Source organism: Carcharodon carcharias, chromosome 9 (genome assembly GCF_017639515.1).
Source record: "Carcharodon carcharias isolate sCarCar2 chromosome 9, sCarCar2.pri, whole genome shotgun sequence".
NCBI classification, from domain to species: domain Eukaryota; kingdom Metazoa; phylum Chordata; class Chondrichthyes; order Lamniformes; family Lamnidae; genus Carcharodon; species Carcharodon carcharias.
In genome coordinates, this window is record NC_054475.1 from 29912814 (window position 1) to 29934500 (window position 21687).

At 40.9% G+C, this 21687-nt stretch overlaps 1 protein-coding gene across 4 annotated transcripts in view; it reads left to right on the forward strand.

The window, feature by feature from the left end:
- The first annotated feature begins 3541 nt into the window (after positions 1 to 3541).
- tbc1d22b (TBC1 domain family, member 22B) overlaps positions 3542 to 21687 on the forward strand; it is a 355700-nt gene continuing 337554 nt past the window's right edge. For 3 of the 4 annotated variants that reach the window (XM_041195479.1, XM_041195482.1, XM_041195480.1), the window contains exons 1-2: positions 3556 to 3806; positions 13056 to 13112. In XM_041195479.1, coding sequence (XP_041051413.1) covers positions 3751 to 3806; positions 13056 to 13112 — 113 coding nt within the window. In that variant the 5' untranslated portion in view covers positions 3556 to 3750. Of the gene's footprint in view, positions 3807 to 13055; positions 13113 to 21687 lie in introns of all 4 variants that reach the window. The other variant, XM_041195481.1, reaches the window with a different exon arrangement.

Sequence of the window (21687 nt, forward strand, 5' to 3'; positions counted from 1 at the left end):
AAGGATGTGATTGCACTGGAGGGAGTGCAGAGGAGATTCACCAGGATGTTGTCTGGGATGAAACATTTAAGTTATGAAGAGAGTTTGAATTGACTTGGGTCATTTTCATTGGAGCAGAGAAGACTGAAGGGCGACCGGATCGAGGTGTACAAGATTATGAGGGGCATGGACAGGGTGGATAGGGAGCAGATGTTCCCCTTAGTTGAAGGGTCAGTCACAAGGGGACATACATTCAAGGTGAGGGGCAGGAGGTTTATTGGGGATGTGAGGAAAAACGTTTTTACCCAGAGGGCGGTGACGGTCTGGAATGCACTGCCTGGGAGGGTAGTGGTGGCAAGTTGCCTCCCATCCTTTAAAAATTACCTGGATGAGCACTTGGCACGTCATAACATTCAAGGCTATGGGCCAAGTGCTGGTAAATGGGATTAGGTATGTAGGTGAGGTGTTTCTCACGTGTCGGTGCAGACTCGATGGGCCGAAGGGCCTCTTCTGCATTGTGTGATACTCTGATTCTGTGATGGTATTGTGAAAAGGAAATCACATTTAACCAATTTACTGGAGTTCTTTTAAGTAATAACATGAGGTATGGATACAGGCGAGCCTGTATAAACACTGCACTTAGATTTCCAAGGCTCCACATCAAAAGGTATTGCAGAAAATAAAAGCTCATGGTGTAGTTGGTATTAGCATGGAAAGAAGATTGGCTAGCTGGCAGAAAACAGAGAGAATGCATAAATGGGTCTTTTTCTGATTGGCAGGATATGGCGAGTGGAGTCCCACAGGGGTCTGTGCAGGGGCCTTAACCTTTTACAATTTATATCAATGACTTAGATGAAGGGAGTGAAGGCATGGTAGCTAAATTTACAGATGATACAAAGATAGGAAAGTATGTTGTGAAAAGGACACATGGAGGTTGCAGATGGATATAGATAGGTTGAATGAGTGGGCAAAAAGTTGGGAGACTGAGTATAATGTGGGAAAATGTGAATTTGTTCACTTTGGCAGGAAGAATAAAAAAAGCAGAGCATTAATGAAATGGAGAAGGACTGCAGAATTCCAAGAGAGATCTAGGTGTTCTGCTGCATGTGTCACAAAAAGTTAGTGTGCAGGGACAGCATGTAATTAAGATGGCTAATGGAGTGCTATCCTTTTTTATGATAGGAATTGTACATAAAAGTAAGGATGTTATGCTTCAGTTATACAGGGCATTGGTGAGACCACATCTCCAATATTGTGAAATAAAAACAGGAAATGCTGGAAAAGCTCAGCAGATCTGACCGCATCTGTGGAGAAAGAATCAGAGTTAATGCTTCAAGTCTGTATGACCCTTTTTCAGAGCTCTGTGGAATCTGAGGAATGTGAAATTCGAAACACAGACAGATTAGCCATTATCTTAATGAATGATGGAGCAGTCTTGAGGGACCGAATAGCCTACTTCTGCTCCTATTTCATATGTTCATATGTAAGCAGTCAACCCTATGATAGTATGAGGGGCCTTCAAGAATGGCTGGAGTTGGCAAGGAGAGTAAAAGGGATCACAGGGAGTGGTTGAGGGGCATGGGTGAGACGTTTTGAATATACCTTTCGAAAGGTTCCTGAATCCAGGCTGTGATTCATGACTCCTCTGAGGAGCCATGAACCATGATTCATTGAAAAGCTGGCCTGACTGCATGAAAATTGCAGGGAGGTATGAGATGCCAACCCCCACAATGGAGCCAGCCAGGTCAGCCAGTACAGGGGGTGGGCTTGCTACCCACACCTTTATCCCATGTTGGTGAAATTTGCCAGCGCCAGGAATCCCAAATCAGGTCCTGCCCAAAATTTTTAAAGGAGCTCTGGAGTTGCCCGACTCTGAAAATCTTACCCAGTCAACATAAACTTTTGTAAAGACTGGCTGTTTTTCATAATGCCACTGTATAATGAAACCATCTCAAATTGCATCCTTTTTGATTAGACAGTCTATTTTATCACTGCTCAGTGTCATTCATTCTCTCTATTATATTGTTCTATTATTCATAAATAGTACGACCTATATAGTTCTGCACATGTACATCCAGAATGCTACATCACTTATTGCTGCACTACAGTTTATTGCGGCGGGAGACTTCCAGGTTAATGGAAATGCTTTAGGAATGTCCTCAAAGCTGAGGTCAAATATACCTGCCAACTCAAGGGAGACCTTGGTTTGTGACAAACCACAGTGGAGAAGGATCGTTCAGGACCATACCGAGCACATCGAGAGACTTCTTTGGGAGCATGCAAAGGTGAAGTTGAGACGTTAGAAGGAGTGCACATACCTCTAATCGGCCCAACTCTCCAAGCATCACATGTGGCAGAGTCTGCAGATTGCGCACTGGACTTATCAGCCATCTCAGAGACAATCGAACTAGAGTGGAAGCAATTCATCCTTGATCCTGAAGAACTGCTTAAGAAGACAGGGGCTGAGCAACAATGTATCAGTCTGCAGCACAAGCTGAGATTTGTGAAATACATTTAAAGAAAACTACAGCAATTGTGTCTAAATATGTGATTATTTCGAACTTCTGGGAACCATGAGGCATAACACTTTCCATGTCAAATTATCATTCAGTTCCCTGCACAGATTGGGTTCTGTTGTAATTGCCCATCAAGATGCAAGTTGGGCAATTCAGGAGAATTTGACTATTAATATACCGATCTAATAAATTGACTTGAATTTCGTCAGAAACAACTTTAATTTATGTAGCACTTATAACTAGTAAAATTTCTTATGACACTTCACAGGGTCATAATCAGGCAAATTTCTTAGGAATTTTATTTTTAATCAAAATGCTGCAAACTTTATCTTCGTGCCCATCCTTCAGCCATAACGTTCTCAAAGTTAACACACATATACACCCACCTAAAATATATTTAATATTGCATAGATGATATTGCACCCATGTTCCTTCACAGAAACACAAAATAAAAGCAAAATGCTTGCAGATGTTGGAAATCCGAAATAAAAACCGAAAATGCTGGAAATACTCAGCAGGTCAGGGTAGAAGGTATGGAGGTAGAAACAGAGTTAACATTTTGGGTGGATAGCCTTCATCAGAACCATTTATTCCCTTGAAAGGAAAATATCAAAATTGGTGTCCACTCAGGGATTTGTCCAACATTAAAAAACTTCAAAAAAATAGACTGAGTTTTCAAGATCCCATTCAATTAAAATTAACTGGAAAGTTTGAATTATTTGGCTCATATTGTATATTAACTTGGCTACATTGGCAGCATTGAACAAGACTGTACACGCCGGTGTCACTGTGTAGATTAGGAAGAAAAGCAAATAGGGCAATGATCTGTCAACATTGATAGTTGAGAACAATCTAATCTCTCCATCTTGTATTTAAATGTAATTCAGCGTTGTTGTGATAGAGCTGCTTGGATCGATGCCTCCTCTGTGGACACCAGCCTGAATCCGCCTGTCAATCAACCGACGGCGTCGCCAGGGCGACGTTTCACCTTTTAATACCGCGGCACTCGATTGGTCAGCCGGATGCGGGGGGGGGGGGGGGTCCGCCCCGGCCAATCAGAAGGCAGCGTCGGTTAGGACGCCAACATGGCGGCTTACAGTACAGTTTTTAGAATTTATTTCAGATTTTAACCTTTCCGGTGGGGACGCACTTCTCCGTTTTACTGTGTTGTTGTTTTTAAAATTCAATCACTGCTTTGGGGTCGAAGTGATTGAAAAGCGGCCAGCCGGTGGGCACTGTCAGGGAAGGGGAGGTGATGGCGAGCGATGGCAGGAGGCAGTTCTGGAAGCGGAACACCAAGGTTCCGGGAAGGTTCGTGCAAGCGTTCACTGAGTCCGGGACAGCCTCAACTCGCTGCTGATCCTTTCCTGCACCTTTCTCGCCTTGCTGATTTTCTTGCTGCGTGCTATTTGCTTCTTTGCGATTGCAGGGTTGTCATTTCCCCTCTCCCCACCCCCATCCCACCCCTTACCACCAATTTTTGATTTTAATTTCTGCACCCAATACTGAGCTTAGCTAAGGGAGGAAGAGGCAGAGCGCATCTGGTTGTGGAACTCCCACGGAAATATTTTGTCAACTTCTCAGTCCCACAGCTCATTTCATTGCTAGTTTTGCTAATACACTTTTTCAATACCATTCAAACTGATGGTGATTGTGCTCTTGGTGCAAGTATTCTTGGCAGAAAATGTAGTTGTATGACTTGACCGGCCAGCTCCCTTTGCTTATCCTTAACCATACTGTTGGTTTTCATCTTGAATTTGATTGAAATCGGGGTGTATTTACGTCAGCGTGTAACTTTTGAAATGGCTGGTTCAATATTAAAGATGTCAAAAATGATAAGTAATGTATGCACCTTTTCCGTGGAAAAGGCAATCACACTTGGCCAAAAATCAAAAGCACACATGACCTAGGCCATCTCCATATTAGCCAGTTGGCCAAATACTATTTTCCTGCATGCTAACCATCCCCTTTCAGATTCCTCTTTTTCAATGAAATAGCTAAATCCTTGTTAAAAGTATCTAAGCATTCAGCATCAAAATGGCATATGTCAGAGAATTTCATATTTTAACCACCCTCAAAATGTTTTCTACTGTCTTTAATTATCAAGATGATCTAAATTAGTCATCTTACCAATTAGTAGAAAGCTCATTGCTGAATATCTGTATATTAATTATATTGGGTCAGGATTGAGTTTCACCAAGCATAACAACAACATGGCCTTATTACCTGTCATGATGCACATATAGAATGTGTGTGATCTTACTGTCAGTAACCTGTGATGACCTATGTCATTTGTGTTCATTCTCCAATAAGTTATTTATAATTGGAAGACTGGCCATAATTACATTTTCTTTAATTTTTAATTTAATTTTTCAGCAAAGCTGTTCTATGAGCCATGTTTATAGCTGTTGCTAATATGTTGTACAATTTAATGTTTGGTTTTTAATGCATTTTTAAGCAGTTTAAAATCTGCAGTAACACTGCACAGCTGATGGGAATTTATCTAATTTTGCAAAACATGTCAAATGTCTTCAATTCTCAAAAACCTGGTAGTGTACTTTCAAGCAATTGAAACATTCTTCAGTAATCTGACCTGTCAACTTCTATGATTTATCATCATCAACTTTTTGGAAGTAAGAAATTTACAGATTAGTGAAATGGAAGGAAAGCCAGTTTAATAAACTTAAAAAATGAAAGAGAATTTCTTGATGCTTATTTTTGATATTGATTGTATTAGCACTGTGGGTTGTTTTCATGATATACCTTGATTATAGGGTGAACTTACACCATTGATAAGAGATTCTAGATCACGCAAAGCTCTCCTGCATTCTGAAGTTCCATCTGCAAATGGATAAAATCTGCTGTTGGAACTTCCAAATCCAGGAATGTCCACCTGCATGCTTATATCCACAGGGTTCTGATCCTGATTGTTAAATGTTTTGATAGTACAGTCGGGCATTTTATGCTTTGATACATTTAAATAATCTCCAAGAAAGTTAACAGCAAGTGCAATTTTGTAAGCCTGGTTTTGGCAGTGCAGTGAAAATATATTTCATTGAGGAATCTAAACTGCAAAGATGCTAAAGTTGCAGTACAACTACGCCAATAAATTGATTAAATTATTTTCTTTTCCCAGTTTTATTTTTGCTGTAATTTTATTATGATAGCAAGGTCACCCAGAAGATGTTTTCCCTATTACACTAATTAGATTATTAGTGTTGAAAATTTAGGTGGCTTTTGAGACATCTGGCAAATGAATTGGCAGCATGATTTTTGTGACTTCCAAATGTTTCATAATTTAGCTCTAATTAGAAGCATTTTGTCAGAAAGAAATTTATCTTTCAAGTTAACAAGAACTCTTATACAGTCCAATAGCTCTGTGTGATGTGCTAGTTACGTTATGATAAGGTGACAATTGTAGAGTTATGTTTTTTATTGCTAATATGACGCTGACAATATGTGAAATATTATGGGCCAAGCAGCACAATAATTCTGTAGGTCTGAAGCTTACACCTACCTGAAGCAGCAAAGCAGCTATAGACTTGTTCCTTAATCTTCATCCACCTAAGTATACTTCTCAACTCTTTGCTTCAATCAAAGACCGAAGTTCCATTCAGCTTTGCAGATGGTTTCTACCTTATTGCAGTAGAATTTATATTTTCTGCTTTCAGAGGCATGACAATATTGCCTCTTGACATGAATTTTTTTTCTTTTTAATTATCATTACTAATTATTATCACCTCATTCACTTTGCAGTATTCATGCTGAGCCTCGTTGCATTTGCTATAAAATAAAGAGGGATTTATTTAGTAAACTTCTCACCAAACTTAATATGCTCGCCCGGCGCATCATACGCTAATAGTACTGTGAAGGCAAATAATTGCATTTTTTTATTTCCTTGCGTCTAACCTTTATAAGATGATGCAAATGACTGGAAAATAGTATGCTTTCAACTTTTAGTCCCTTTGGAAAATAGTTTTGTCTGCACTTCCACAGTGCAAAGTATGTGTGGTCTGTTATTTCCTCCTGTACATGTTGAGTTTGATTGAAGCTTATAGTGGTATATGTACTGGTAAGCTGCTTAATCCTGGGGAAAATTTGGGATTCAGTTGACGAAGCCTACTCTAAATCTTACTGCTATATGATTAAAGGCCTGAGAATAGGTTACTTGTCTTACATCCCTCAGCCAGAGAACTGTAAGTGATGAGGACAATGTAAATGTAGAAAATGCAAGTCAGTATCTGAAGCTGTTCAGTAGAATCTGGTACAGTAAGCTTAGTACAATTGAACAATCTCGGATCCAATTTTACCTGCCCTGTTGGAGACGTGATATCATTAAACTTCAGTTATCTATTGAGATTGAGTATATTGGGAACTAACTATGTACCTGTAAAACAAATTATTTCCAAGATTCCATTTGTTTAATTGGCAGCTGAGACTGCTTCCATCTAACAATGACTCATCATTCTTAAAGTCATGGTTGTGCCAACTTGATTTTACTTCTGCATGTTTGGATTTTAAGTAGCTTGTTACATGTCTTGCATTTTTCTTTAGATTAATTTGCCTTCATTTAAACTGAACATGCTGAGAACTGTACAGAATAAGGATATGTGAGCATTATTCTAATCACAATGAAGCAATCATTTTAATACAAGTGATAAGAATCTGAGGTGTCTATTGCAAACATTTTGCAGAAATATTGTTAATCCATATTACTAACAGGAATAGGTCACTTGACACTTTTTTAAAAAAAGCTTCAAGCTGTACTTGGCATATACATGTGCACACACATACACCCACCCACATACACATTCTTCATGGACCATTTTGGTGTTAAAACTGCGATCGGAATGGTACCAGGATCTGGAAAAATAATAAAACTGCTGTCTAGAAATGCATTTATTAACTATTTAGTAATATTTCCTAATTGACTTCTTGGTTATTAAGCTTCATTTTTGTTTTTTTTAATTAATTCGTGGGATGTGGGCATTGCTGGCTTGGCCAGCATTTATTGCCACCCCTAATTGCCCTTGAGAAGGTGACGGTGCGACACCTTCTTGGATCACTGAAGCCCATGTGGTGTAGATACACCCTCAGTGCTATTACAGAGGCGTTCCAGGATTTTTATGCAGTGATAGTGAAGGAACGGCAATATCTTTCCAAGTCAGGATGGTGAGTGGCTTGGAGGGGAGCTTCCAGCTGGTGGTGACCCCATGTGTTTGCTGCCCTTTTCCTTCTAGATGGTCGCGGTTGTGTGATGGGAAGGTGCTGTTTACAGGGCTTGGTGAATTCCTGCAATGCCTCTTGTAGATGGTACACACTGCTGCCACTGTGGGTCGGTGGTGGAGGGAGTGAATGTTTGTGGATAAGGTTCCAATCAAGCGTGCTGCTTTTGTTTTGGATGGTGTGGGGAGTATTCCATCACACTCCTGTATTGTGCCTTGTAGATGGTGGACAGGCTTTGGGGAGTCAGGAGGTGAGTTACTCACCTCAGGATTCCTGGCTTCTGACCTGCTCTTGTAGCCACAGTATTTATATAGCTAGTACAGTTCAATTTCTAGTCACCGGTAACCCCCAGGATGTTGATAGTGGGGGATTCAGCGATGGTAATGCCGTTGAATGTCAAGGGGTGATGGTTAAATTCTCTCTTGTTGGAGATGGTCATTGCCTGACACTTGTGTGGTGCAAATGTTACTTGCTACTTGTCAGCCCAAGCCTGGATTTTGTCCAGGTGTTGCTGTATTTGAACATGGACTGCTTCAGTATCTGAGGAGCTGCAAATAGTGCTGAACATTGTGCAATCATCAGCGAACGTAACCCACTTCTGACCTTATGATAGAAGGAAGGTCAGTAATGAAACAGCTGAAGGTGGTTGGGCCTAGGACAATACCCTGAGGAACTCCAACAGTGATGTCCCAGAACTGAGATGATTGACCTCCAACAACCACAAACTTCATACTTTGTGCTAGGTATGACTCAAACCAGCAGAGAGTTTTCCCTTATTTTGTCCATGTTTGAACCAAGGCTGTAATGAAGTCAGGAGCTTCGTGACCCTGGCAGAACCCAAACTGCGTGCGGTGAGCAGGTTATTGCTAAGTGAGTGCTGCTTGATAGTACTGTTGATGAATCCTTCCATCATTTTACTAATGATTGAGAATAGACTGATGGGGTGGCAATTATCTGGGTTGCATTCATCCTGCTTTTTGTGGACAGGACATACCTGGGCAATTTTCTACATTGCTGGGTAGATGCCAATGTTGTAGCTGTACTGGAACAGCTTGGTAGGGGTGTGACAAGTTCTGGAGCACAAGCCTTCAGTACTGTTGATGTAATATTGTCAGGGTCCATTGCTTTTGTAGCATCCAGTGCCTTCAGCTGTATCTTGATGTCATGTGGAGTGAGTTGAATTGGCTGAAGACTGGCATCGGTAATGCTGGGGAATTCCGGAGGAGTCTGAAATGGATCATCTACTCAGCATTTTTGGCTGAAGATTGTTGCAAATGCTTCAGCCTTATCTTTTGCACTGATGTGCCGGACTCCTCCATCATTGAGGATGGGGATATTTGTGGAGCCGCCTCCTCCAGTGAGTTGTTTAATTGTCCACCACCATTCATGACAGGATGCAGCAGGACTACAGGGCTTGGATCTGATCTATTGGTTGTGGAATTGCTTAGCTCTGTCTATTGCTTGCTGCTAATGTTGTTTGGCACACAAGTTGTCTTGTGTCAATCTAATGAAGCTACAACACCTCATTTTAAGGCTTGCTTGGTGCTGCTCCTGCCTTGCCCATCTGCACTCTTCATTGTACCAGGGTTGATCCCCTGGCTTGGTGGTAATGGTAGAGTGGGAGTTTTACAGGCCATGAGACTAGATTGTGGTTATATACAATTCTGCTGTTGTTGGCACACAACACCTTATAGTTGCTCAGTATTGAGTTGCTAGATTTGTTTGAAATCTATCCTATTTAGCATGGTGGTAATACATACAACATGATGGAGGATATCCTCAATGTGAAGGTGGGACTTCGCCTCCACAAGGATTGTGCGGTGGTCACTCCTTCCGATTACTGCCATGGACAGATGCATCTGTGACAGGCAGCTGGTGAGGATGAGATCAAGTATATATTTTTTCCTTGTTGTTGGTTCCCTCACCATCTGCTGCAGACCCAGCCTAGCAGCTATGTCCTTTAAGATTCCGCCAGCTTGGTCAGTGGTGCTGCTGAGTCACTCCTGGTGATGGACATTGAACTCCCCCATCTGTGCCCTAGCCACCCTCACTGCTTCCTGCAAGTCGTGTTCAACATGGAGGAGGACTGATTCATCAGCTGAGGGAGGGTGGTAGATGGTAATCAGGAGGTTTCATTGCTATGAGACTTCATGGGGCCCAGAGTTGATGTTTAAGAGTTAGCCACATTACTCCCTCTCAACTGTATACTACTGTACCTCCACTTCTGGTGGGTTTGACCTGCTGATGGGACAGGAAATACCCAGGGATGATGGTCCAGTCTGGGACATTGTAAGGTAAAATTCCCTGAGTATGACTGTGTGTCAGGCTGCTGCTTGACTAGTCTGTGGGCTAGCTCTCCCAATTTTGGCACAAGCCCCCAGATGTTAGTAAGGATGACTTTGCTGTGTGGATAGGGCTGAGTTTGTCATTTCTGGTGCCTAATTCGATGCCGGGTCCATCTGGTTTCATTTCTTTTTGACTTTTTTAGTCATAGACATTTACCTGACATTTCTGTTACAAAGTAGGAGGAGGAATTGTTAGTGACAGTTATTGTTTTAAATGCCCAAAGTGACATTAGCCCCGTGGAACTGGTGTCCACAGAGGTCCTGGCTGTTGATGATGCTCATATGTCAAATGAAATAGTTTGCCTCAATAATTTTTCATTTTAATTTTGGTTTAATTGCAAAATTGTGGTGGACTGCTAAATGTTCTGTCTGCAGCCATCAGAACCAGTGTGCAGCAGTTTTGGTTACAAACAGGCAGATAAATAAATTACTGCCTTTAAATATTTTGCAGTACTTTTATCGTTGACCTAATGAGGTTTTCCTCATTGCTGCTTGCCTTTAGCCATGGAGCAGGTTTGGAATATATACAATTTGTTTTGAAATTCCTGAAAAAAAAGCATTTTCACTGCTCCTAGAAAGACATTGCAATGATATGATTGATTGTTTAAGCAGAACAATGCAGTAGGAATAGGAAGTTATGGATTGATAACTAAAGGATTTAAATCAAATCCTAACTTTTACTATAGCTACTAATTGAGATGTTTATTGTTGATTGATCAGCCAGAAACCAGGATTCTCAGTTAGAAGTATTTTTGCAGTTACTGAAGTCCAGAGGAAGTCTCCTTTTTTTAAATAGCTGGCTTTATGTAAACTCCTTTTCAAGTTATTTTTCTCTAAGTGGTTGTTTGACAAGCTGTATTCTGCTGATGGTAATCACCTTGCAGAAATATTGTAACTTTTTACAGAAACAAAGCAGATGTATTAAACTGCTCAATAATAAAGCCTGATGATCAGTATTTTATCCCAAAAGGGATAAAGGATTTCTATATTGTGTGTTGCACTTGTGGTTTTTATTCAATGTTGACATTTTATTTATATCCTTGTTAAGTTTCCTTTTTTCTTTAGTTCCCATTTCTCAGTTAATATAGACTTCTAGGTTTAGCTGTTTCTGTGGCTTGATTATGTGACATCACAGTAATGAACAGTTTACCATTGACTAATTTAATTACTAAATTTTTTTTGGTGACAGAATGTCAGTTTATTACCTGCTCCTTGTCCCAGATTTGGAACATTGTCAAACATGTGGAGAAAGTGATTAGTTGATAAGATTTGTCATTCAATTCTCAGTGGTTGTGTTACTTGATATTGACAAATAACAGTGACTCAACGTTGAACTAATTGCCAGTCTTGTTTGTGGCAGACTTGAATTAGGTGTAATTGTCTTTATGGCTGCACTGTGAATTGGTGATCTGAGATTGAGGAGTTGGTTGGGATTTGTCAGCCAAGGAGATCTTGCCCATTATACAATTGGCTGACATTTTTCCCAGCTGAAAAATCAGAATGATCAACCGCAGGTAAATACCAGTGATTGATATGTGCTTTGATAGGTATGTGACACTCCATTTAGAATTATAGCTTCAACGAATTGTAACAATATTAGCCAAGGCAAGTAAATACTATGCAAAATAGGGATTGGCATCAGTGGCTTGAGAATTTCCTTGATGTTTCTTGATCTTGACCCTTGACTCAACGAGTGGAAAGCATGGGTTCTATGAGGTGGTGATTTGAGGTGGCCATTTACATTGACTTACTAACGTACCTGTCAATGCCTTTTTCAAAATTATAAATTTCTTTGCAATTCACTATCTGAAAATCCCTGATATTCTATGGAATCCAGCATTATTCTATGTTAACAGTCTAATATTCTGTGAGCTCCAGCACTGTTATACATTATCATGTTGTGATACTTGAACACATTGTCATGCTGTGATAATTGAAAGAAATATCTCTTGTCATTGGTAGAATTCCTGTGTCAAAAAAATATATTGGCTATAGAGGATTCCAAGCGGTATTTTAGTCTTGTGATCTTTTGACGAGAGCATTCCCTTTTTCTGTCATATGTTTGGAAGTCATTCCTAGCCATTCAGTATTCTTAATGATTTTTCTTGAAGTTGCATAAATTGTCATTTAAATCATGAAAGTTAAAGCGGACTTGTGTAAAGAGTTGGTAATTTTAATAGTGCCCAGTGCCAGAACTAAAGTGCATTTGAAGGGAGAATGCATTCAACTCAATTCATCTCACTCTGGGCTGTGTTCTTCAGAGCTGTAATTTACAAATATATTGAGCTTATCATTTCTCTCCATTGTGATTGATTGTTGCCGTTTAATTGGAACTGGAGCCTGTACTCTCTTGTAATCTGAAGCAAGCATCACTAAAATGAAAAACAGTACTATTTCTGCTGTCTCTTCACAAGTTGTGTTGAAATAGTCATTTGGTAGTACAGAACTTGAGTGTAGCTGAGAAAAGACATTTTGTTGAAGCTTTTCATCTTGCACTCATTAGGACAATCGCAAGAATACCCATGTCAGGGGAAGCAACAACTTTATACTGTCTGAGAAGAGAGTGCTGACTAGTTGGCAAGCGGACTCTGGTAGAGGCGTTCCCACGGAGATAATTGTTGCATTCTCCATGGCAACGCCTCTACCAATCAGAGTCCATTTGCCAACCAGTCAGCATTCTATTCTCATGCAGTATAAAGTTGTTGCTTCCCCTGACATTCGTATTCTTGCAATTGTCCTGATAAGTGCATGACAGAAAGCTTCAACAAAATGTCTTTTTTCAGCAATACTCAAGTTGTGTTGACTTGTAATGCTTTTCCCCATTTGGAAAGATCTTTTGTGAAAGTATCACTAAATACCATATACCCATTTCATGAATGGTATCAATTGGATTTTTTCCTCTCAGATCTGCAATATGAAGTGTAAATGATGCTTTTTAAATTCATTTTTTACGCTTATATGGCATGTCTTTCTCTCTTTTTTCCTTTAGTATACAACAAGTTTATGGAGCACAACATCCCCCATTTGATCCCCGGCTACATAAAAAGTAGGTTTACAGTATAATTCATTGTTCTCTTGTGGTTTCATAAACCTGTTTTCACTTTGAATGACCTTCATCCTGTTAATGTGACCATAACTTTGTCAAGTGATAGAGGAATTGATTTATAGTATATATGCATTGGACCTAGGATTTTGCTTTATTGTATAATGAAAGAATACAGCAAGGATAACCTAATTGATTTGTTCTAAGCTCAAACCAGTGGGTCAGAAGCTCAACTGTAATTAATTGGTGTTTCTTATTGTGAGGCCTTCTTTGAGAAGGCAGACCAAATATTATTGATTAACAATTAAAAAGGTAGTAATTCAGCACCAGCAATTCTCTAGTACAAGATGCATGTATTTCATGGCATGATGGTTACTAGTTTTGTTGCAGTTATATGCAGTTTTTGTTGAAAAAAAACTACAAGTGTGTTCAAGAGTTTCTGGGCCATTTTAAGCAAAATTGGAAATTTAAGGTTGGTACTAGGTTCCTGTTCGGAGAACATATACATTTGGATTAGCAGTTGGTACCAGAAATGTGCATTGGATGGCAGATTTAAATGCTAGAATTTAACTTAGTAAATCCTTCTCTTTGTTGTATCCCCATTTAGAACTGTTGGTGGATGCTGTAGTGTATTGTAGAAATTAAAAGTTATAGTGAATGAAATGTTGCCCTGCTTCCCCTCACTCGTCCCCTAGCCAGAATGCTAAACTGACAGCATGATGTGATCTATCTACTGCATCTATCTGTGCTGTAGTGTATATAGCCAAAATACATGAAAGTGTCACTGTAGGGGTATTTTTGACTCTGCCCTGGGTTACTTTCTTTTCTGTGCAAGACCTACTTCTTTCAGCTTGCTTTTTTGAGATTTTTTTTAATGTACAGTGAAGATTTGTCAACTTTCGAAACGTTTATGCATGCAACCAATGTATGGGCTTTGAATGACATTTTCTATAATTGTCACTTGTTTAACTTTGGTATGATTTCTTTTCAATGTGCAGTTTTACCTGAAAATCATGACTGGTATACACACTGTTATAAAGGACTGCATTCTCCTGACCCCATGGTGACCGGCTTGGAGAATGAGGGGCATGAGGGTGGAATAGCAGGGAGCCATGTCAGGATGGCTGCTCAACATGCTTGCCATTGGGGAACTTTCCCAGGGTGGGTTGGGAAGCAGGGTTGGCTGCTGACTCTGTGGAGGCGGTAGCCAATTTGTGTTGCTAAGACCCCAATTAGGGGCATTTTTGTGGCCATTCTGCTATTTTGCTTTTGGCACAGTGGACTCCCACCTGACCCGACCCAACCCCTGGAGACACCCCTCTCAGTGGAAGTGGCCTCCATGCAGAAGACTGGGGACCATTGGAACTAGAGGTTCCAGGCTGCTAAGATGGGGTTGGATTTATAAAAGGCCATCATTGCAGCTGATAGCAATCCAGCAGATGAGTTACTCCTTCAAACCTGCCTGTGGACCCTCCACCCCACCTTGCCTACATGTGGAGCCACCCCTCTCAATAGAGGTGGCCTCCATGCAGAAGACTGGGGACCATTGGAGCTAGAGGCTCCAGGCTGCTAAGACAGGATTGCATTTATATAAGGCCGCCGTTGCAACTGATAGCAATCCAGCAGAGGGGTTACTCTTCCAACCTGCTAAATGCACCAGTCTAGCTCCTGGTTTCCAATCCCTGAGATGCAGCCCAGTGAGCCTGCAGTTCATGACCTGCCTCAGCAGCATCCACCTCTCCTGGTAGGGCTGCCAAGGCTTTAGAGCTTTTCGCTTCCTGGTTCGGCAGCATCAAAAGCCCTCCTGCCGGTGGCAAGCTCAGAGATCACCTCCAGGAAGATTGGTTTGCCGATGATGTTCCTGGCATGTGATCCTGATTTTGGGATCCTGAAGGCCATGACAAAATTTGTTGGACAGATTTTTGATCTACAAGGAAGCCGAGGGTTATGGGGGGGCAGGCAAGAAAGTTAAGGTCTAGATCTTATTGAATGGTGAAGCAGGCTAGAGGGGCAGAATGGCCCTGCTCCTATTTCTTTTGTTGTTATGTTCTTAAAATCCAGCCCATAATGTTGAGAATTGTCATTTTAGCATTTTGTGGTGAAACTTTATTATTGTGCAAGTTAAACCTTGGTATGTGTAAGTGAAAATGCTTGTCTTGTTTTTATTTAAGCTAAAAATAATAAATTCAGCACCACTGAACTTTAGAGTGCTAATTAACCACAGCAAGTATTTGCATTGGTCAAATGCACTGGAAGATAATTTGGAGGAAAAGAAAATGGATGGTAATTTTTTTGGAAACTGGAAGGGTTGAAGACATTTTTAATCAGGTTACAGCTCGATAGAGGGGGGATTAAGATAAATATTGCTCTTGACCTTTTTGATTCTCTGTGGGAAGTGTCTTCATTATTTTTATTGGCCCATTGGAGTGTCAGTGATTAAATCAATGATAAGGGAACTGACTAGCATAATAATGTCCACACCTGGCTTCAAACCCAACCTAATCTGATGAATGAAGAGGTTCCCTTGAAAGAAATTGGCTAATCTCAACCTGAGTTTTTAATAGATTCACCTCCACAGCAGAAGCTGCCCTTAATTGAGCATTCATTGATACTAAATTGGCAACATTTAGAGAGGGGATAAGGATGTTATCTGTAGATGGGAGAAAGTCATCCAGATAAAGTAGAGTAATTTTCTGAAGTTGGAGATGAAGCCCACGGATAATGCAGCATAGAAAATGCTTTATAATACAACAATGCCAGTGAATGAAGTGAAGCTATGAGGTTGGAAAAGTGGAGAAATAAATTAGCTGGTTTCCTGAAACACCATTGGATGAAACAGTAGGTGACACTGGGGTCCATTTGCTTTTTGGCCATGAACAACTTGGGAAGTTGAGGAACGTCATTGACCAGAAAGTGACTTGCAGCAATTAGGGGAGATGGTGGCATCATGGTCATGTCACAGGGCTAGTGATCCAGAGGCCCAGGCTTATGCTCTGGGGATACACGTTCAAATTTAAATATAAGCTAGTCTAAGTAATCGTGACCATGAAATTATCATCATTTTTTGTTAAAACCCACATGGTTCACTAATGTCCTTTAGGGATGGAAATCTGCCATCCTTACCCGGTCTGGCCTACATGAAACTCTAAATCTGCAGCAATGTGGTTGACTCCTAACTGCCCTCTGAAATGGCCCGAGCAAGCCACTCGGTTCAAGGGGCAATTAGGGATGGGCAACAAATGCTGACCTTTTCAGGAACGCCCACATCCTGTGGAAAAAAACAATCAATTGCTGAAATCCGCACAATGAATGCGAATAGGATGATTCTGGTTTACCAGGAAACTAAGCATATTCCAGACTCTCTTCTAGTAGAAACAGTTTTTTTGAATTATAAACCGGGCGTGCGCTGTGTTGGATCCTCATTGTCGTGATTGAATCAGATCTTGGGGTTTTATTGCCCATGACTGAGGTCTGTCACTTTGACTTTTCAAATCTGGTTTAGCAACAATCATGTTGGTGCAAGTTGCACAAAGATAACAAAGCATTTTATAATGTCAGTAAGTCAGAAGTCTGCTCTTTGAGTGCTTCTGCTTTTCTATAGTGTAGAGATTCTTCTGATGAAAGTATTTTTGTAGTATGATGCAACAACCCATGCTCAAATTTATTTGTTTATACTGCATGATAGATTTGGAGTACTGATGGGAACATCTAAACACCTGCACTCAAGTTGTGCCTGACTGCACATACTTCTGGCCATGGACCTCCTGCTGTGAGAGTATTAAAAAGAATGGTCACCACAGATATCTACTTTGGTGTCATTTGCCTCCTTAAGTGCTCTGTTCACTTGCTTTCTATGGAAATTGATTCCGATTGCCTTATATCCACCAGCATGGTGAGGGAATCAGATCCATGTCTTATGTGTGCACACACTCCTCAAATCCTTGCACACAAGAAGAAACTGTTAAATTTGATTTTGAGTTGCTGTATTCCACAGTGCACCTTCTGTTCATGTACTGTTAGTATTTAACAAACTATATTAATGATTAGGATGAAGGAACAGAGTAGATTGTAGCTAAATTTGCTGATGATGCAAAGATGGGTGGGGAAGCAGGTTGTGAAGGGAGACAAAGTTTGCAAAGGGTTATAGATAGATTAAGAGAATGGACAAAAAATTGGCATTTGGAATATAATGTGGAAAAACGTGAGGCTATCCACTTTGGTCATCTTCTTATCATCTCCACGGACAGTCTATATATGGCCCAGCTTTGGTAGGAAGAAGAGAAAAGCAGGATATTTAAATGGAGAGAGATTGTAGAATACTATGGAACAGAGGAACCTGTACCTCATACATGAATTGTGAAAAGTTAGCATGCAGGCACAGCAAGTAATTAGGAAGGCAAATGGAATGTCTGCCTTTATTGCAAGGTGGCTAGAGTATAAAAGTAGTGAAGTCTTGCTACAATTGACCATTGCATTGATGAGAACACATCTGGAGTACTGTGTGTAGTTTTGGTCTCCTTAATTAAGGAGCGATATACTTGCATTGAAAGCAGTGCAAAAAAAAGCTTCACTAGGCTAATTCATGGGGTGTAGGGGTTATTTTATGAGGAATGGTTGAGCAAGTTGGGCCTATGCTCATTGGAGTTGAGAAGAATGAGAGATGATCTTAATGACGCAGATAAGTTTCTGAGGGAGCTTGACAGGGTAGATGCTGAGAGGATGTTGCCCCTCGTGGGACAATCTAGAACTGGGGGAACAGTCTTAAAAATAAGGGGACTCCATTTATGATGGTGATGAGGAATTTCTTCTCAGACTGTCGTTAGTCTTTGAAATTCTCTTCCCCAGAGAGTAGCGGAGGCTGGGTCATTGCATGCATTCAAGGCTGATTTGGACAGATGTTTTGACCAACAAGTGATTCGATGGTTATGGGGAACATGCAGGAAAGTGAAGTTAGGGTCGCAATCTGATCAGCCATGATCTTATTGAATGGTAGAGAAGGCTCAAAGGGTTGAACAGCCTACCCCTGCTTCAATTTCTTATGATCCTATGGTTTTATTATAGAAATATTACTGCTCCTCCAGATCGGATAGTCATTTATTTAGCTTTTATGACCTATTGTTCAGAAAATTTGGAGTCATTGGGCATTATGGATACCTGGCTGACATCAAGACAGAATCAGAAATTAGAGCTAAAGGGAAGTTATTCAGAGTGGCCGAAGGTGGGAAGTGGTGTTCCACAAGGATCAGTGCTGGATCACTTGTTCAAAATTTATATTAATGATTTAGACTTTGGGATCGAAACCATAATTTCTAAATTTGCAGATGGCACCAAATGTGGGGGTGGAGCGGGGAGATGGTCAGTCTTGAGGCGGACGGCAACAAGTTACCAAAATATATTAAACTTGCAGAATGGCATGTAATTGGCAAATGGATTTGATTATGTAGGATGTTGAAAATTACTTGGAAAATAAGGATCAAAATAGGTTGATCTGGGGGTCCAAATACACTAATAACTAAAAAGTAGTGACATGGATTAGCAATGCTATAAAAATGTAAGCCAAGCACTAAAAATATTTCTAGAGGGGATAGAATTGAAAAGTAAAGAAGTTATGCAAAACTTGGTTACGGTGTGCAGTTATGATAGGACCAAAAACCTTGGACTGACCTTTTAACGACTCTTCGTTTTGAAATGACTTCAAGCTACCAGACATAATTGTGGATTTCAGACTGGGTCTCCCCTTCTGAGAGGACAAAAGACAATCCGTAATTTAGTTATAGTTCATTGTGCAGGAGATGAGAGAGTTTTGCTGACACTTCATTGTAAGAATATAAATTGTGCCATGACCAGGACAAAAAGTAAGAACCACAGGCGGGCGAAGAGCTGTTTGAAGTGCCGATGCCATATTTGGGAGATGATTTGGCATTTTGTACAGGTCGCATGATAACCATGGGCATTTTAGTTTACCTGCAAAAAGCATTGAAAAGGATAGGAAGCTGGAAGATCCATAGAGAACCATCTTGAAGAAGCTTCAACCCAGGGAGAAACCAAGAAAGGCGTCTTAAAAACAGCTGCTGACCTGCTGCTAAATAACTAGGCAGGTAAAAGTGCCATGCCTGCAGAAGAGAAGTAAGAAACCTTCACTCCTCCCTGTAAACCTGTTTCCACCTACTAAACTTGCCTGTTAAAGCAACCTCTGGCAATTTGACTGTGTCCCTGCAGCTAGGATGGCTTCCAATCCTAAAACCCTCACTTGAGGCAGTGCAGCATAAAAGGCCTGCACCAAATAGGAACTAAATTGATTCAATTTTTATCAGTGTCATTTTAACTTCATTTTAACTAATCTTGGTGTGTATGTGTTAGTAACTTTATCTTTTCTTACGTAGCTTCCGGAGCTAAAGAGTTTAATAAACTAACCATTTCTTCTTTAAGTAAAGGCTTTGCTGCTGGGTTATTTTAAATTGAATTTCTCACTCCCAAGGGTAAGAAAATGCACATGTATGCACGCACATGCATTGTCCACTGGTGACTTTGGGGAATCACCTTTAAAGCGTCCATGACACTTGTATCAAACCTTGGTTAAACCACAAGTACCACGTACAATTCTAGTCAAGATTCAGAGGCAAGGATGATTCTAGAACCGTGTGGGTAATCCTACCTGAAGAGGGTGAACAGGCTGGGTCTCTCTTCTCTTGAACAGAAAGGGCTGATGTGTAACCTAATAGAGAATTTTTAAAATAATGAAACGTTTCAGATTGAGAATATTTCCACTTGTGGGGAAGGGCAAACCTAAGATTCCATCAATATAAGGTAGTCACCAAGAAGTGACATGGAAATTTAGAAGAAACTTCTTTACCCAGAGTGGTGAGAATGTGGAGCTCAATACCACAGTGTGTGACTCTGGCAATTAGCATACATATGTTGGAGAGGATGATAGCTAACCATATAAGGGAGTAGACTGTCATGCTGGGTGGAGGCTTAAGTGGAGCAAAAATACTGGTATGGACATGTGGTCGAATGGCCTGTTTCTGTGCTCTATATCCTATGTATATATAGTTTACAATAGCCTGCTCAATGCCAAGTACCAATGGGCAGGGAATGCAAGGTGCAATTTGCTGTGAATGCATACTGCACGTACTGTGAAATTTGTTACTTTGGCGCAACAGTGGAATCAACACTGTTCTTCCACTCTAGGCCTTACTTGAATCCACTCCAACTGATAAGTTTGCACTGACTGAGCGTACTTCCTATCAGATGTGACCCTAGGACATAAAACCACCCCAAATTTGCAAATGTTAGTAAATTGATCAAATTTCATTGGGGGGCCTAGTGACATTAGAGGGTGCAGGTTTGTAGGAGCTAATAAGAGTCTTACCTGTTACCAGTGTGCCCCAAAGCTGGTTGCCTCAATGGTTCTATTAAAATGGTGACATAGGAACATAGGAAATAGGAGCAAGGGTAGGTCATTCAGCCCCTTGAGTCTGCTTCACCATTTAACTAGAATATGGCTGACCTTCTACCTCAATGTCAGTTTCCTGCACTATTCCCATATCCCGTGATATCTTTAATAATGAGAAATCTATGCATCTCTGTCTTGACATACTCAAGAACTTGAACCTCCACATCCTGGGAGTTACCATTGACCAGTAACTGAACTGGACCAGCCATATAAATACAGTAGCTGCCAGAGCAGTTCAGAGGCTAGGAATCCAGCAGCGAGTAACTCTCCTCTTGACTCCCCAAAGCCTGTCTACCATCTACAAGGCACAAGTTAGGAGTGCAATGGAATACTCACTTGCCTGTATGAGTGCAGCTCCAACAACACTCGATAAGCTTGGCACCAACCAGGACAAAGCAGCCCATTTGATTGACCCCCCATCCACCACCCTCAACATCCACTCCCTCCGCCACCAATGCATGGTGGCAGCAGCGTGTGCCATCTACAAGATGCACTGTGGGAACTCACCAAGACTCCTTCGACAGCACCATCCAAACCTGCCACCTCTATCACCTTGAAGGATATAGGCAGCAGATGCATGGGAACACCACCACCTGCAAGTTCCCCTCCAAGCCACACACCATCCTGAATTGGAACTATATCACCGTTTCTTCACTGTCACTGGGTCAAAATCCTGGAACTCCCTCCCTAACAGCACTATGGGTGTACCTACACCACATGGACTGCAGTGGTTGAAGAAGGCAGCTCACCAATACCTTCTCAAGGGCAATTAGGAGTGGGCCATAAATGCTGACTCAGCCAGCAATGCCCACATCTTGTGGGAAAAAAAAAATAAACGGTTTCAGTCCCTTCATCTGGACGGTTGTAAAGTGCACAATCAAGGAATAGCACCTAAACTTTTGACTAAGCACTTCACAGCCTTCCAGATTCATTAGTGAGTTCAACAATTTCAGATCATAACCACTGCTCCCATTGATTTTCAGCTAGCAGATGCTGTTAATAATTCTTTTGTTCATTTAATCAATCCTGCCTTCTGCATTACCACAGACCTTCCCTTTTGCTCTTTCCACCCCTCCCACACCCGCTTTCACTGCCTCTGTGCTAGCTTAAAAATTGTTACAT